Here is a 17,935-nt window from a genome sequence, read left to right as displayed (position 1 = left end):
ATGATCTCAGAGTCCTGGGATTGAGCCCCGCATCAGGCTCTCTGCTCAGCAGGGAGCCTGCTTCCTCCTCTCTCTCTGCCTGCCTCTCTGCCTACTTGTGATCTCTGTCTGTCAAATGAATAAATAAAATCTTAAAAAAAAAAGATGTAGGTTTTGTAACAGGATGCTTTAGCTGACTGGAGCCAAGTTTGCCTTGGTAACAGAGAAGGAAAAGCATTCTTCGTATGGCTGCTCTGAGAGCAACTATGTGTACATGTGTATCTATCATCAGTCTATCAGTCTCAACTAGCTTTGTGATTGGCACCTACGTAAATAAATGACAGTGAAAATTCATCCACCTCCTTACCTGTCTCTAGGTGTGTACTTATGTATGCTGTCCCTGCATGTGGACAAAACAGAAAACAGTCTCAGGCAGTATGATCTCACATAGGGAAATAAATGAACATATCAACTGTAGTGACCTTTGAATGGCAGGATTGTATTTATGGCTTTCTGTGATTTCCAATTTCTCAGTGAGCAGTTATGATGCTTATTATCACCTGACACTGACTCTCTAAAAATGTAAAAACAGAACAAAATCAAGAGGAGGGAAAATAATGCAGCATAAATAAATAAAAGTGCCTACTCAGTGAGATTTCAGGTTTCCTGTCTCGATGACAATAAACTAAATAAATTACCTCCAGTTTATCTGGGAGGGTGACAACATCCTTATCAAAAACCAGTTATTTGCCTTTGCTAGCCTGGTTTCTGTTTCAGTATTAGTTCCGTTACATGACTGTGGCATGTACATGTGTATAATATGACCATTAAAGCCCCTCCAACACAGTATGTTCTGGACGGCCCTTTTTTTTTTTTTTTTTTTGAAAGATTTATTTATTTATTTACTTGACAGGGATCACAAGTAGTCGGGGTGGGTGGGGCGAAGCAGGATCCCCGCTGAGCAGAGCCCCGGATGTGGGGCCCGATCCCAGGACCCTGAGATCATGACCCGAGCAGAAGGCAGAGGCTTAACCCACTGAGCCACCCAGGCACCCCTGGAAGGCCCTTCTTTAAGTAAAGCTTAGTCAGGGAATAAGATTTCACTGTTATTGTAGCTGATGCTAATCCAATTCATGTGTCTGTGCTAAGAGTTTCAAAATGAGGACTAACTGCTAGATATATTGAATAAAAAGGAAAGTCTTAGATGTTTATGACCCACCTGGGCCTGTAATAGCTGTCTCACCAGGGAAGCGTGCCTCCTAAAGGAAGCAAAACCACTTAACCAAAAAAATAAAATGAATATTTAATACAGAATTCAACTTTCAAACATAATGATTACAGTGTTGATTTTTAACTGGCTAAGCTTCTGTCAGAAGTGGGTCCTGGCACCCTCCCCTTCCTGCTTTATCTCTAGGACCCCAGAAGGATTACGATCCCCTCCTCAAATAAACAGCCTGAACACTGCACAGAAGACCTTTACAGAGAATTCCAAATATTGCCTTTTTAACTGAAGATGGGAAGATACATTTTTCAAACGTGGAAACATAGTGTTCACAGATTTTCTTATTCATTCATATAACTGTTTCCAATGACATTGCTGGATCTCTAAGTAAGTTTTTGAGACATCTGATTGGGGGGGAGCGGAATGCAAGGTAGAGAAATACAGGAAGATTTTAAGCATTTGTGTGGAAAAGAAGAATTATTTATTCACCAAGGTAAGATGAAACAATCATTATAATTAACAACACCAAGGCTGTGATTGTAAAATTTTAAAATGGATTAAGTGTGAACTCCAACATCAATTTCCATTCGTTGTTTGATTGTCAGGAAACAAACTCATTTCTAACCTATGACAGACTTCTCTGTCTGAACGATACCACTGGGCAGGTGGAATTTATCACACTCATAACTGCATTGACCAACTTCTTCCACCTCAGTCCATCTGTGAGAGACATCCCTCCATGTCTCCCAAGATCAAAGCACGTCTCTATCTCTGCATCTAATTATTCCCCCAAATCTGCCTTGGGGTGGTGTGGAGACTCACAGACTTCGGTGAGCCATCTGTGGGGTAGGCTCAGCACTCTCCTAGCAGTCTCACTGCCTGAGTTCCACACCATCGGAATCCACCTTCCATCCCCCTCCTTCAAAACCGAACACAGACAGCAGTACCACAGCCTCCCATGGGTTCCTCACTGCCCAGGGGACAGAATCCCTGTTCTTTTTGTTTCATATATCAGATTTCTTCATCATCCTCATCTCTTCTCTCCAATCAAATCTCCCTGCACTCCTCCTGTCCAACAGACTGTTCCCTTCTTTAACTCCTAAATCCTGTCCCTGCCACATTCCACTTATTACTATAGGACTGTCTTTCCAAATCCCTTGTCTTTGTGCAAACCACCACCAAGTCCTTCCACCTGGGGTGATGCTGCCCCACCAGGAATGTTAGGCAATGTCTAGAGACACTTTTGCTTGTTCCACTCATGGTTGGTGGGGAGCGTTACGACTGCTAGGTGGGTAGAAGTCAGGATCCTGATAAATATCCTATAACATCCAGGACCACACTCCATAAAAAACACCCAGAGTCTCAGTAGTGAATTTCTGGAGCCCTGTTCCATACATAGCAAGGTCTGGTTCTCAGTTCCAGCAGGGTGGGGAAGTGCAGAGGGAAAAGGGGAGGGTGTCCTTGGCGTAGGACTAGTGACTTCCTGCATCTACTATCTCTGAATTCTCTAGAGCTCTGTTCCTTTCTTGCTAGCTTGTTACTTTAATCCCCCATTACAACTACTAATTCTTTATAACAAGCTTTTCTTGTTCAGACTCCTGTGTCCATACAGCTTCAAGCATCCCTTTGTTCCAACAGATAGTGCGTGAGGACTCAGTTCACTTTCCAAAAAGTTGTGGGGAACCAAGGAGGCAGCACGAACAACAACAATCTGGCTTCCACCCTTCTCAAGCTTGTGGTTCATGAGTCAACACAGACAAGCAACATCAAGGTCTCATACAGCAAGGGGAGGATGGTATCATGAAAAATGAAGAAGAGCCCAACTTATTATGGAAGGCCAGGGAAATGGTTGAGTATAGGTTTTATACTCTTAATGAAATCAATGGATGGAAATGATCAAATTGTCCTTTTAATTCAGTGATTCAACTATCGAGCCCCAATGGGGTTTTGAGGCAGGGAGGTTGGCAGACCATTTAGAACTCAAAAAATTTGACACAATAATCTTTTTTCTTAGAAGTAGTAGAATTTGCTTCAGACTTAGTTCAATAAGATTTTATTTTTTAAAAGATTTTATTTACTTATTTCAGAGAAAGAACATAAGAAGGGGGAGCAGCAGAGGGAAAGGGAAAAGCAGACTCCTGGCTGAGCAGGGAGCCAGACAGTGGACTCCATCCCAGGACCCTGGGATCATGACCTGAGCCGAAGGCAGGTGCTTAATCTGCTAACTATCCATTTCTTCTTTTTCAGGTGGACTCTTATAATATCATTATACTGTTTGTGTGTTTTCATGATTATGAGCTTCTTGAACCAACTACCTCTTTTTATTCATTTCTCTTTATCACAGCACTGACTATACAGCTTAACACAGGCTGGATATTCACTGTGTGCTTACTGAATTAATAAACACATGAATTTCTTTCTTGGTAATTTAAATCCTAACATGATTCAAATGAAAAAGCACTGAACCCGATACCATGAGAGCTGTAATCCCATCCCTGGCACTAAAGAACTTGGACACTCGGGGCACATGGGTGGGTCATTTGAGTGTCTAACTCTTGATTTTGGTTGAGGTCATGATCTTGGGGTCCTGGGATCGAGCCCCATATTGGGCCCCATGCTCAGTGCGGAGTCTGCTTCTCCCTCTCCCTCCCCCTGCTTGCTCTCTCTCTCAAATAAATAAATGAAATCTTAAAAAAAAAAAAGGACTTAGAAAGTCCATATTCCCTCCAGAACTCACCTCTCTCATTTCTAAGGAATTTGGAAGAGAGGTTTTTCAAAGTTTCACTAAATTCTAAATTTCTATGATATGACATTAGAAGACAAGAATGTAAATGTATTAACCATCTTGATTCATTCTTTGAATTAAACAGTGTGACTTGAGTGCACCTGATACCCTTAGACCTGATACCCTTGTAAAGGAAAGCTGACCTGGAACGGGGGTTAGCAAACTATGAGTTTGGCCATTGGGACAGAAGACAGACCACGAAGTTGAAAATATTTATGATCTCAACCTTTATGGAAAATGTATGTCAAACCTCAGTCAGCAAAGTACCTCCTACTTCTTCTTAAATCTCTGCTATAGGTTTCCAACTAATCCACTGACCATCTTAAAATTTTTAACAAGGTTTTCCAAACCAAAAACTCAGTGCATTTTGATTGATGGCCTATCCACATATTAATGACACTGGACAGCTTTTATTTTGAACAGAGTCAAAAGGTTTCAAAAGAGTACTGTGAAAACCTCCACGAGTTTGTCTCTTCATAGATGAGAGTTGGAAACGATCCATACAATACATGCAAAAATCAGTAATTTAATATTCACTTATTTGCCTTTAGACTGTCAGCCTCTAGATGTCTGGGTGGCTGACATACGGCAGGTAACGAGTAATTTCTAGTTAGGTGGATGAAGCAAGTGGCTTAGCCTTTTCAACGACTTCTCCAGGGATGCCATGCATTGTCTCTGTAAGGACTTGCAGCAGCAGGAAGGTCTGCCGTTTCAAAGCACTGGGATAGGCACACATGACAAATTGCTGTCCCCCCCCCCTTCTTTTCATGACTAAAACCGCAAATGGTCTCTAGCTATCCTTCTTTTCTGGTGGAAACGTGCTTATTTTGTAGTCAGATCACACTTGCTCAGGTCATGCTATAATTCAAGTCACATCACTGAACTGAACAAACATAACCTCTGTGTTCTAAACTTCTGGATTTTATCTCTCCTGCTTAATATTTTTTTTTTTATAAAGCATACCCATCAATAACAGCTCCCTAAAAAAGGACAAGCCCAAAGGATCACAGCTGATACAGTCCTGGTAAGGCATACTTAGTTTTGTGATCAGCCTGCAAATATCCTCGCATCACCCCCAGATTTCATTCTGGAAAAGGAACTAAAATACAATCCATTTAGGCTTTAGGAAAGGCTGAGGCTGTGAAATATTTTCAGTTTATCACACTATCAGTTAACCAATGTGACTACAGGCAACATGGCATGTGGTCCCTATAGTCCTATCGTGTGGACACAGGATGGCAAGTTATATAAGGAGGACACAGGAGACCTAAGTGGGACAAATACCATGGACGCATAGGCCTTCGTGAGACTGACCTGGCTGGTGGGTCAGAAGGGTGCCTGAAAGATTCTACGGTTTCCAGATCCCCCCTGTTGTTCTCTCCCATGGCCCCAGAAATACTAAAATCTTTTGGATTTTTAGGATTTCTCCATCTTTGGGGTATGTTATCAATATACAAATAACTCTTGCAGAGAAGGGTCTTAATTTCCATTTAGCTATTACCCAAATTAATGCAAATCTAGAGTGAAGTCCTAGACAATGCAAGAGTAGAAATAAAAAGGGGCACCTGGGTGGCTTGTTTGGTTAAGCATCTGCCTTTGGCTCAGGTCCTGATCCCAGGGTCCTGGGACTTGTGCCCCACGTCAGGGACTTGTGCCCCACGTCCTGGGATTGTGCCCCACGTCAGGCTCACTGCTCAGCAGGGAGTCTGCTTTTCCCTTTACCCTTCCTCCCTGCCTGTGCACTGTCTGTCTGTCTGTCTCTCTCTCGTGCTCTGTCTCTAATCAATAAATAATGTCTTTAAAACAAAAAAAGATAGAGCACAACATGGAGGGAGATCAGAACAGGACCGCTGGGGACAGCACTCAATTCTCTAAAGAGTGTTTAAGTCAGGGGTTGGCAAAACTATGCCTTGTAAGCCAAATTCAGCCCATTATCTGTTTTCCTTGTATGGCCATTAGCTATGCATAATTTTGACATTTTTAAATGGTGGAAATAAAAAAGTCTCAAAAGATGAGTAATACTTCTTAATCCCTGAAAATATGAAATTCAAATTTTAGTGTCCATAAATAAAGCCTACAGGGTCATACCATGCTCATTCATTGATGCGTTGTCTTTGGTTCATGTTTCATTACTACAGCAGAGTTGGGTAGTTGCAACCAAGAACACAGAGTCCACAAAGCATAAATATTTACTAGCTGCCCTTTTTAGAGAAAGTTTTCCAGCCCTTGGTTTAAGTCATGTCACTCTGTCTTAATGTTGCACACTCAGAAAATAAAACTTCTCTTAACGCAACCCACAATTTTTCTTGGGCACTTCAGTGATCATTTGCCTTGAGCCTGTATCTTAGTGAGTCTCAGCCCCACTTCAGAAGCCTCTCCCTCTGAGAGAAGCTGGATAAATGCAGTTTTCTCCATATATTTCCATCTCCTCTGGTGTGAAGTCCTAATATACAAGGCTTCCAGGCTCTTTCCTGGCTGGCCAACTTTTTGGTACACCTAACCCAGGGTGTGGATGAAGTGGATTTAGTATTTTTATTTTTCCTTGACCTTGGAGTGGAACATGTGACTAACCACAGAAAAGGCAAGTGGAGGAAGAAACGAACCCACCAGCATTGAGAAGGCTGGGGAGAAATCTGGGTGCAGACCAGCATCAGAGGCAGGACCGCTGGAGACTGATATATTGGCTAAAGAGCTGGAAACTAGTAAGAGAAAAGAGTGACAGGTGGAGGGTAGGGTGATCAGAAGGTAGGAGGTTTTGTTGCCTGCACTGATAAAGAAACAAACAAAAATTTAAGAGAGACACAGAGTTGTCTCTGAGCTAGCCCTATACACTCAGTTTTTAGACCCATATTGAACTTGTGTCTTGTTTATTTCAGGAATCCGGATATCTGAGACAGGAAGGAGGCATTCACTGTTAATTTTCTTAATGAATAAATGTAAAATTTCCTATAGTCTAGTTCTAACCCCAATTTTGATACCCTAGCCCCCATTTGGGTACTGAGAAAGAGTCTTCAGTGTATCAGTTCCAGTGACTTTTTCTCATTGTCCAATCTATCATGGTAACTTGTTTGCTTTCCTATGTTTAATGAGTCTTGGGACCATCCTTGGACTTAAGAGTTGCTTCCTAACCACTAGCCCCACAGCTAGAGTCATACTACTCTTTCACACACATGGCATGAATATGCCTATTACGAATGAGGCAACAAGAGCTCTGGGATGTTTAAAATTTTGAACCATCATCTCCCCAGCTTCCCTCATCTATAGGGAAACCTTGGTTTCTAAAGGCACCATTTGCAATGACCTCTAATCTGATATTTGAGCCCCCCTCCTATCTTATCATTTTTATGCCCCTGTACACTGCACTTCCTATAGGCAAGTTATTGGTCTCCATCCCCCACCGTGTCTCAGGGACAAGCGTCTCAAGCCGCAACGGACTCCAAAGCATGACCAAATATCCCAAATTCAGTGATGTACAGGTTAGCCACATGTGGTTTGTAAATTATTTTAGTGACTCCTGGAGTCCCAGGAGGGCCTTAAGCATCACCTGGAATGATTTAGAGGGACAGAGGGAAGACCAATGGGTACTCTAGGGATTTTGCCCCCATGGAGCCAGAAAAGTTCCTGCTTTCTTTGTATTTTATTTGAACAATGGATTTGGTAAAACAGAAGTTTGAAAACCAGTGGTGATGAGATGTTATTTTAGCCTGAGATTACCACGGGTGATAGTCAAAAACAATTAACCATACGACACAGGAACTGGCCAGTCAGAATGGATACTAGTACTGGGGTCTACCGGAAGTCACCTTTTCGTTGTTGCATCATGTAGAGATTGAGAGAGTTGTGGGGCGGGGCTGGGGACGGGGCAGGGTGGGGATCAGATGACCAGGGCAGTAGGGGAGTACAAGGGACCCACATGGACCTCAGACCACTGCTATTTACCAACCAGCAAGAAAACAGTTTAATTTTCACAACCAGTATGGCTACATCTGGAAAGTTACACAGTAAATCAGGGATAGTTAGGACTCTAACTTAGATCTTCATTTCCTGGGGAAAAATATAAAACTCCTGTAACACTTCCTAGTAGTTATGTTACTGTTTTTAACAACTATCTCAGCATGTCAAAAAATAAATGATCTTCCTTGAATCTCTAGCTTTATCCACAACTCACGTCCATGAAGAAATAGGCATTGCATGACCTATTACAGAATGCAGTGGTATACTTACTTTTACATTTATTTGTTTTCATGGATTCCAAAATGAGAAGTGCTAAAGACCCCTAATTTTTTTGTTAAATATTCAAAAATCTTATTAATGGAAATAGACCAATACCCTTCTTTTTTAGTCAGTTTCCACAAAATCTAGAATCACTGCAGTTAGTTACTAAGACCATGACAAGGCTGCAAGAACCTAATCACCAGAGAACATTTTTTGGGAAAACCATGTATCTGTTTATCATTTCCTAGTTTGTCAATGAGCATTTTCTAAAAGAAATTCTGACATGCCTGATTAGTTACAATAATGTTCTTTGGCTCTCCCTCTGGAACGATAAAGCATAATTACTGGCTTATGTAACATGGTACCTCGCTTGTAAATCTGAGAAAGCAGCTCCTTGTGTTGACAGTTCTAACATCTGCCATCTGTTTGCATGGGATGAAGCCCTGGTGCTCCCCTAATTGGCCATCAGTTAGGTTCCAGGAGATGGCTCTTGACAGGAGACTTTAGTTATGGTGTTTTTTGTTGTTGGTGGTGGTGGTGGTGGTAGGGTTTTGTTTTGTTTTGTTTTTTTAAGCTGAGAATTCAACATTTGGTGGGAAGACCTGCTTCTCTTCTAAGATACAGAAATGCATGTTGTGGATCAGGCCATCTTCTCTATACGTCTCCTGTCTCAAGGGGTACCCTCTGTATATATCCCTAAGAATAAATTTCTGCCAATTAGATAGCAAACTGCTAAATGAGAGGGGCTCCTCTGCCTTCTGCAAGAAGAGGACACCACAGCTGCTGAATGCTTACTGTACAGCCTGTGATGTGCTTGGACCTTCAAGGATGATAAACTGAAAACAATCTTAACTCTAGGCAATATTATCCCATTCTGCAGATGGGCAAACTGAGATGTAGGATTTATGTAACTGCCCATAATCTCAAAACATGGTCTAGTCAGGATTTAATTACTGGGTTTTATTTGACAAAGCCCATTCATTACCCAGAGCACACTATATAGGAATAGGTTTGAAAAAAAGAGAAAATCGAATGAGGGCAAAAGTGTGTATATGATATGATGTGGCATTCCTTCATTCCTCAGGACCTCACTTAACTCAGTTGAAGAAGCAGGACCAGACAGCCCACAAAATCCCATCTAGTTTGTTTCTCTGATGAATCTGGGCTTATTGTTTAACCAGGAAATCTTACTAAGTTATTCAGCTTCTAGGGGCTTCCATTTCCTATTCTACTGAACATCCTGTCTACCTTCTAGCTGGGATTCCATGCATGTGGAAATTCATAAATTATTAAAGGACTATAGATATATAAACTGATATGATTACCTGTCTACCCAAGTCACCTGGCACACCCATAGCCTCAGAAAATCTAGCCAGATTTTCTCACTTTAGATTTTATGATTTTTTTTTTTAAAGATTTTACTTCTAAGCAATCTTTTCACCCAATGTGGGACTCAAACTCATGGCCCCGAGATCAAGAGCTGCACACTCTACTGACTGAGCCAGCCATGTGTCCCTCTTGCTTTATACTTTAGAGGCAAGGTCAAGACCATCTGAGTTCCTGTAACTTTCCTTATCTACATCTCTATAAATTTTCTACCTCTCCTTTTAGAAATAGAAAAAAAAAAAAAAAAAGAAAGAAAAGACACATATGTTCTCCAAGAATTCTTCCCTTGTTTGTCCACAATCTCCTCCCCTGTGGCCCTGTTTCCATCAAGTATTTCTTTTAGTATTTTGTTTCCTTCATCTTCTTGGATGTGTGTGTGAACTCATCACAAGGACACTCTCCAAGAGCCCACCAATGCCTCATGCTCCCCCTCCCTCCATCCCTCCTGGGTCCCTCCTTTCCTTCCTCCCTCCTACCCTCCCTAGCTTCTATCAGCTTCCTGAAAGAAAGAGCCCTTACTCTGGGTGATCTTATCTCCTCAAGGGCCACTCACTCCCTGCAGGCTGGACACCATTCTCACCACTTGACTGAAACTTTTCCCTCTATCTGTACCTCTTGGCTCCCATATGCACTGAACACTGCTGACTGTCCTTCCTCTCATGAATCTTCTCTCGGCTTCTGAGGTTTCCAGTGTGGTTCTCATAGCTGATGCTTCGGTGTTATTTCCTGGTTTTCCCCCTCATGCCTCATTCTTAAATGTAAGAATTTTCCCAAATTCTAAACTTGGTCCTTTTCTCTTCTCTCTTCTATCATGCAATCCTATGCCACCTCATGGCTTCAGCTATTAACTCTACATGAGCAATTTTTAGATGAATTTTAAGACTCTAACAAGAACTGTTGTCTTACTTTTTACATCTCCTGGGAGGCATTTGTTCCTGGGTGTCCGTCTTGTATGTCACATTCATTGTATTTGTAATGGAAAACCACTGTGCCTCCCAAATGGATTCCTCTGTACTCCTACTGGATCTTCTTGATCCTGAGTACATACCACATTCCTTCTATGCCCTTTGCATTCAGTCAAGGAGTAAGCCCTCTGGTTTCGCCTCTCATTCCGATGCAGTCCTCCTATAATGGCCTCATGACCACCACCTGGATATACAGATGTTGAGCAGATATTCTGCCTCGTACTCACCTTATGCAGCATTCTCGGATTAGTCTACCAATACAGCGATCGAGTGACGCTGTTGTATTACATAAAACTCTCAATTACCCTAGTCCCAACATTGAGGGCTCTTGGTGAACCAGTCCCAACATGCCTGTGAACTCATTTGCCCCAACACCTTTGCCAACCGCCCTGACACAGCCTCCCTCCAGCCAGCTGAAATGGTTCAGTGTTCCCTTAGAAGAACTGTTGTGCTCTTCATACTATTTCTACTGCCAGTGCTTCCGGATGCACCCCAACGTGCCATCATGCCCTGTCTTTCACAAAGACCTTCCTGATTCCCCTTAGTAGTCGTCACTCCCTTCACTGGACTCCCCTAAGTGTGCTTTCTGGATCCTTCCACTTTCTGCCTTGTGCATAGGTCACATCTTCTCTCATAGAAGCAAACCCCTCAAACCAGGATCTGTGCTGCTTCTCTGATTCTTCCCACGGCACTGAACCCAGACACTTGGAGGTGGTAGATTCTCAGTATGATGTTAGGCAAATGAAGGAAACCACTAGGTAATGGCTGTTTGTGGGAACCAGATAAAGAATATGTGTATCAGAGACATTCAAAGACACACCATCCTATGGTCATGCCACTGATCTGGTTCTAGAGACCCTGAGCCGAGGGGCCTCCAGAATTGAGATCAGTGGATCAGGCAGGACCCTTCTCCACCTAGAGCTTGCTGAGCTCCACATGCACACCCATCATTCTGGACTACTCGCATCCCGTTCCCTGGGTCAGGCCATCCTGACACCCACAGCCTATTCCAGCTCTCCTGACTGCACGAAAGGGTGCTTTGCCATTCTTCCCCATGGGTAAGCCACTTGGTTTTCTGATACATTCCTCCACACACACAGCAATGGGGAAGAGTCTGGGGGACAGCTTCCAGATTGCACCCACACATTTTACTCAGGCCCTGGGCGCATCAGCAATCAGATATTTGTAGTTGAACCGATAGAGACTAGCAAAGCCAGACGGAGAGAAGGAACAGGGCTGGGCATCATTGAACACACCTGTCATGACCCTAAATATACACCTACGTCTAAAATGATGTTTTCTCCAAAAAGTATCTTCCTTAAATGTGTCCCTTATAAGAGTCTGGGGATGGGAGAATGGAGAGAACTAAAACATGCTGAAGGAATGATCCATTTCATAATAATACTACTACTAGTAATATTAGCGGTAGTGATAATTATTACTCTAAAAATTTACCCAATAGCTAGTATTCCTAAGATACTCCCTTGTAAAACAAAACAAACGAACAAAAAAAACAAAACCCAAAAACCAATAAATAAATAAATAAAACCAAAAAGCCACTGGGACCCATGCTTTCCTTGTGTCTCATGAACCCTGATGACGTTTCTGTGCCATTGCATGATGGCCTGTGCATGTCAAGGAGCTAACTGCGGTGGGGCTCACACTGGTTAAGACCCTGTGGAAACTCCCAAGGCTGGAACGGCAGAGCCAACCACTTCTAAGAATAACAGGGAATGAGAATCAGGTAGACAACTCACTTTAAAAATGAAAGAATATCAAACAAGGATTTATAACTCCAAAAAAATAATGTCTAGTTCCAAGACCTTCTGTCCGTCATGGATCTGAGCATGTGTTACGCAGAGTAAGGCAGAGTACTCACTCTCTGTCGATGACAAGGCAGGTCACAGCCTCTGCGGCGATTACGTTTGCTGTCCTCACATCCTCCCTGCATAAGAAAGAGACAATGAGAGACTATGGACTCTGAAAAACAATCTGAAGGGTTTGAAGAGGTTGCGGGGTGGGAGGTTGGGGGAACCAGGTGGTGGCTATTAGAGAGGGCACGGATTGCATGGAGCACTGGGTGTGGTACAAAAACAATGAATACTGTTATGCTGAAAATAAATAAAAAAATGTTTAAAAAAATTTTTTAAGAAAATAATTACATAAATTTTTAAATAAAGATACATGCTTTTCGGGGTTAAAAAAAAAAAAGAAAGAGGGAGACACTGAAGTAAAAGAACTTTTAAAATCAGAGAAAAGTGTTGACTGCGATTCCTTTCAGGAGACACAGTGAATCATGTAGACCCTCTGATGTATCCATCCCCCGGGTTAGGCTTTGTTGATGCCTCAAATTTCTTCGTCCTGAGGAACCACCTTATTCTTGCCGTTAATCCCTCAAATCCTACAGTTACGATCCAGAAGTTAGAATTTTTTATCTTAAAGTTTCATTGATGCAAGTGAAACAAAATTTTATATCCTTATAGCCCTGAGCTCTTTGGGGAATTAAGGAGTTAACTGGATAATGATGAGGATGGTAATGACATGAGTAATGAGAGTTTTTAAAGGACCCAAAGGTAGATTTCTGAGGACTAAGTAACCCGTTTATGTATGAATTTATTATTCTAACCTTGAGAACAATCGATCTGTTTTAATTATCACCTCAGAGACCCTGTTTTAATGTGGCTAACCTTCTGGCAACTTCTAACACACAGTTATTCATCAATACCACAGTTCTCGGTTCTTCAAGATTATCTGACAAATATTAATTGCTCTGATGGAAATGTGTACATACTGTTTGGAAAGATCCAATTTGTCACTGTAGGCGTATCTATGAACTTCTTAAACCTTTAGAAATATGCTCTTCTATTTCTCATCTTATCCAGAGGTCAAAGACAGACTTTGTAAATTAACATTCGCATTTCATTCTGAGCCACTAAAAATGTCATAGTACCGCTGTATGAAAACATAAGTTATACATGAAAATGTACTCTTTTCCCTAGAAAAGTAAAATGTCAAAGTTAACATAATGATAAATATAAGTTGGAAATATATTACACAGAAATAATATGCTGTTAATAATACATTCTAAAACTCATAACCCAAATATCATAGGTCTCTAACAATAGGCTTTTAAAGTCTTGAAAATAAAGACGTATCTGCTGAATTTTTATTGTTTCAGAATACATTATGTCCTCACATGTATTTCTGAACCCAGTATTTTTTCTGCTGATACGTCTTTCACTGTTGCTACACTGTTCTCACGGCCTGACCTCTCGACCCATGGACCTATGACAGTCTGTAATCTGTATGCTTATTTGTGGGGACACTTGGTTGGTGATTCTATCCCCCTCCCACTAAACCATCTTGGGGCAGGTTCATTAGCTAGTTTTACTCTTTGTCTTACCCCAAATGCAGGGGCATGCAGGAGGTGCCTACTGTGTGGTCCAAGAATGGCTAAGGTACCACAGCCTCGAGCCCATGGGTAGGACGAGCAGAGAGCAGGCTTTGGACACACACGAGATTTAGGAGGCAAGCTATAATCCACGTGAAAGCCTCGAAATGGGAATGGTAAGAGCATGTACTCCCTGGAGGGCATTAAATGCGACAGATAATGCCCCATGGGTGGAAAGCATGCTGTTTCTTTCCTCTCCTGTGCAGCCACGCTGTTCAGTGGTTTACCCTGCCCAACAGAGTGCAGATACTCTTTCTGCTCCAAGGGAGCAGACGATATATTTTCAATTCCATGATCACTTTCTGAGCAGGAATTTCAGTGGACACAACAATGGGCAGAAAACATCGGTAATGCCCATTAGGTCCTTCATAAATCATATGATTGACTTCTTTCCTTCCCTCCTTTCTTTCCTTCCTTCCTCTCTCCTCTTTCTTTCCTTCCTTCCTTCCTTTCTTTCCTCCCTCCTTCCCTCCTTCTCTTTATTTCCTTCCTTCTTTCCTTCCTTTCTTCCTTCCTTTCTTTCCTCCCTCCTTCCCACCTTCTATTTCCTTCCTTCTTTCCTTCCTTCCTTTCTTCCCTTTCTTCCTTCCATCCATCCATCCTTCCTTCGTTTTAAAAAAAATGTTTTATTTATTTATTTTTTAGAGAGAGAGAAAGTGCGGGATCGGGGGGGAGCTGCAGGCAGAGGAAGAATCAGTCTCCCACACGAGACACGATCCCAGGACCTTGAAATCATGACCTGAGTCGAAGGCAGATGCTTCACCAACAGAGCCAACCAGGTGTCCAAGAATGACTTATTTCTTAGGAGGCTGCTCATGGTAGTATGTTACTACATATTGCTGCTAGTCTAAAAAACAAAATGTGCATCTATTACAGCTTTACAGAAAACATATTAAATCTGAATTTTCCTAAAATATATTACCATCTTGACGATTTAGAAATTGCCCACAAAGTCTTTAAAAATACAGTATATACAAAATAATGCTTTGTTCTGAACATATTCTCTGTGCATATTCATTTTTTAACTATTTCAGCCCAAATTTCCAACATTTTAACATTTATTGTATTATCGGGCCTAAATTGGATCTCCTTTTTCAAATGAATGCAATTTTCTTGCAACAAAAAGAAAACACCTAAATATTTTAAAATAGAGATGGGGGAAAATAAAATATCAGAAGAGTGACTTCATGAAGAAAAACTGAATTACTTTATTTTAAAAAGGAAAATCTGTGAATTATGACCTACAATCAGGCTTAGTACCTAGTAATGTATGTCAAAACAGAAAAGAAGCATAACATGGGGAAAACCACATATTAACCATTAGATTATCATATCTGCCATTTATTCAGTATCTAGTATATGGCAGGAACTGTATTAGGTGATTTGCACAAATCTCGCTTAACGCAGAGTGTGGATATTTTATCTCAACTGCACACAGGAGAACAAAGGTTAAGCAGCGCCCCCAGAGTCAAACACAGCTGGTGAGTAGCTGCTTTTGGAATTTGAACACAGAGCTGACGGGCTCCCGAGCCCATGTCCGTCCACAGAAGTCCACTCCTTATGCACTCTGCTACCAAATTCCACTCTGACAACAATTCTAAATGCATTCTAATGCAGAATGACTTGGGGGCAGTAAGTAGTCATAATGCCTGTCACCATAAAAAAAATATATATTTAGTTGTTAATAAAAACAGCTTTCGCATGTTTGTGGGTGGTGCACTGCAAAGCTAATTCAATAACCTGTTTTGATTCTCATAGGGTTCGAATTCCTATCCGTGGCTCTGTCCTAGCCCAGCGATGTTACTTTGTAGTGATGTTACAATAGGAAATTATTAAATGCCAAGTTGACTCAATGCCAAACTCATGTTGCCACTAGGGTGTCATTGTATCTCTGTTATTAAGGTGTTTTGTGCCATTAATGCCTGTCTATGCAGGTATCTAGACGTGCTGTCCCTGTGGACTGAGAAAGCCTGCTCCCAGGAGAGACAGAATGCCATCTGATCGAGAACTGACATATGCTCACCCCTGATTTTAGGAGATACGGTATAGAAGCTTCTAATGAGAGAACGTTACTCATAGAAGCTGCTAATACTGTGACTTACTGTGTCTGCTTATTTTCTTGTCAGGAATGTGGATGGAGGTAGAAAACATTACGTGGATGTGGATGGAGGTAGAAAACATTACATACTCGTCCTAATAGCTCCATGTGGCTATTAAACGTTTCATCCTCTGTGCAAACACAGCTGCTACGATATTGGTTTCAATAGAACATCTGCCCAGTTAGAAGGGTTTCACGTGATACCAGCTTAAATGAGAAAAAGAGGAAGGAGGGAGATCGTGTTACTGATAAAAACAGCTTTCTGTGATTCTTACTTTTTTGTCAGATCACGGTATGTGATCATTTCTAGCAGAAGAAATAGGAGATTTGGAAAGTCTCCCTGACACTGACCACAAGATAATCTCATAACTAGAATTATAAGATAATGTACAATATCCTTAATTAAGAACATCTACCAAACACACGCACCTGTATCTACATGAGGGGCCAAGTCTAGCACATGCACGGTCTCTAAAAATCAGACCTCCTGCTCAGCCATTTCTCTGTGTTAGCTGACAGTGGACAAACACATACTACTGGGCAAGCAGCTTCTGTTGGCAGATTAACTTCACACGTGCTGTTGATTAGTGAGTCATTATAAGCAAAGCTATGCAGATTAGTAGGGCTCTCTCTTTAAGCCTTTCTGGAGAAGTTAGAAATTCCTTTCCATGAAATCATACAGCATGAAAAACACCCCAAATATCTGCAAACACAGTTTTCTGGGCACCGACTCTGAGACTCTGTGAGCTTCATCACTGGAATCTTCATCATCGCTGTATCCCAACGTGGAGTCACTGTCAGTGTCTGAATAATCCATAGCAAGGGGTCATGAGGGCTCTTGTCGCTCTGAAGCAATTTTCTTATGCCTCATGGCTGCGAGAGAACTCTCCAGCACATCGAGACCTCAGGGGAATGACACAGAGCGTAGGAGGCCAAAGTAGAGCATAGTTCATGCAAAGGAGCTGCCTGAGAAGCTTTTCCAGCTCTAGAGCAATGTGACCACGGGCACCTGAGTCCTCCCTCCCTCCGAGCCAGCCTTCATGGAAACTGACACCTGAGCACTCACAGCAACGCCTGGCTCCCAGCCCTTCCCTCTCAGTCAAGTGCAACAGTGCAAGTTCACAGCAGAGTCTGCTTCATGCTGGACAGAATAAACCCTTCCCATCTCAAAAATCAAAGGCAAACAAACTACAAGATGGATGATAAACACCCAACAGCCACTTAAATTGAAATTAAGCTTTGAATTAGTGATGAACTAGAATTGCAGAATTTGTGGCAAATTCAACCGTGCCTTCCAATTTGAAAGTTGGGTCCCAGAGCAGGTACGTGTTCTCAGACAAAAAGCTGAATCAGGCCAGTCACCGACTCTACTTCCTATTTGGTTGTGAAGTTATTCCAACATGATTCGCACCTCCCGCGCTCTGTAAAATGGATCGATGGATCGCACCCAAATACACGTCTTCTAACCAGGGCTGGTGAAGAGTAAGCAACCAGTCAATTTTAGCTACCATATCCTATCATCATTTTGGGGTCTTCTAGGACATCTCAGAAGCAGTGACCCTTTCCGCTTCCCATCTGGAAACTCATTCCCTAAGTTTCTGTAATAATCAGTTTCCTAATTCTTTCTGCTACCACCCTCTCAATTTATTTTCCTGAATCCTTTACCTTAGTGCACTGAAATACAGGTATTCCTCCAAAATTCTGTTTCTGGACTTCTATCTTGTTGCTCTGACTTCTTTCATTGGGGAAATCTTGCCTCATCTTACGGTATCAACTCAGCTTTACAAACAACTCCAAAGACTTCATTTGAAGCTTTATCTCTCTCCTCTGGAGA

General features: G+C 41.9%; 1 protein-coding gene across 4 annotated transcripts in view; it reads right to left on the bottom strand.

The window, feature by feature from the left end:
- The window catches only part of PRKG1 (protein kinase cGMP-dependent 1), a 1,261,510-nt gene that overhangs the window by 131,079 nt on the left and 1,112,496 nt on the right, over positions 1–17,935 (bottom strand). For 2 of the 4 annotated variants that reach the window (XM_047703632.1, XM_047703631.1), the window contains exon 8: positions 12,432–12,497. In XM_047703632.1, coding sequence (XP_047559588.1) covers positions 12,432–12,497 — 66 coding nt within the window. Of the gene's footprint in view, positions 1–12,431; positions 12,498–16,781; positions 17,031–17,935 lie in introns of those variants that run through there. The other 2 variants (XM_047703633.1, XM_047703634.1) reach the window with 2 other exon arrangements.

The sequence above is a fragment of the Lutra lutra genome, chromosome 14, assembly GCF_902655055.1.
Source record: "Lutra lutra chromosome 14, mLutLut1.2, whole genome shotgun sequence".
NCBI lineage: Eukaryota > Metazoa > Chordata > Mammalia > Carnivora > Mustelidae > Lutra > Lutra lutra.
The sequence above is the reverse complement of the archived record's forward strand: the minus strand, read 5'-3'. Positions and strand labels throughout refer to the sequence as shown.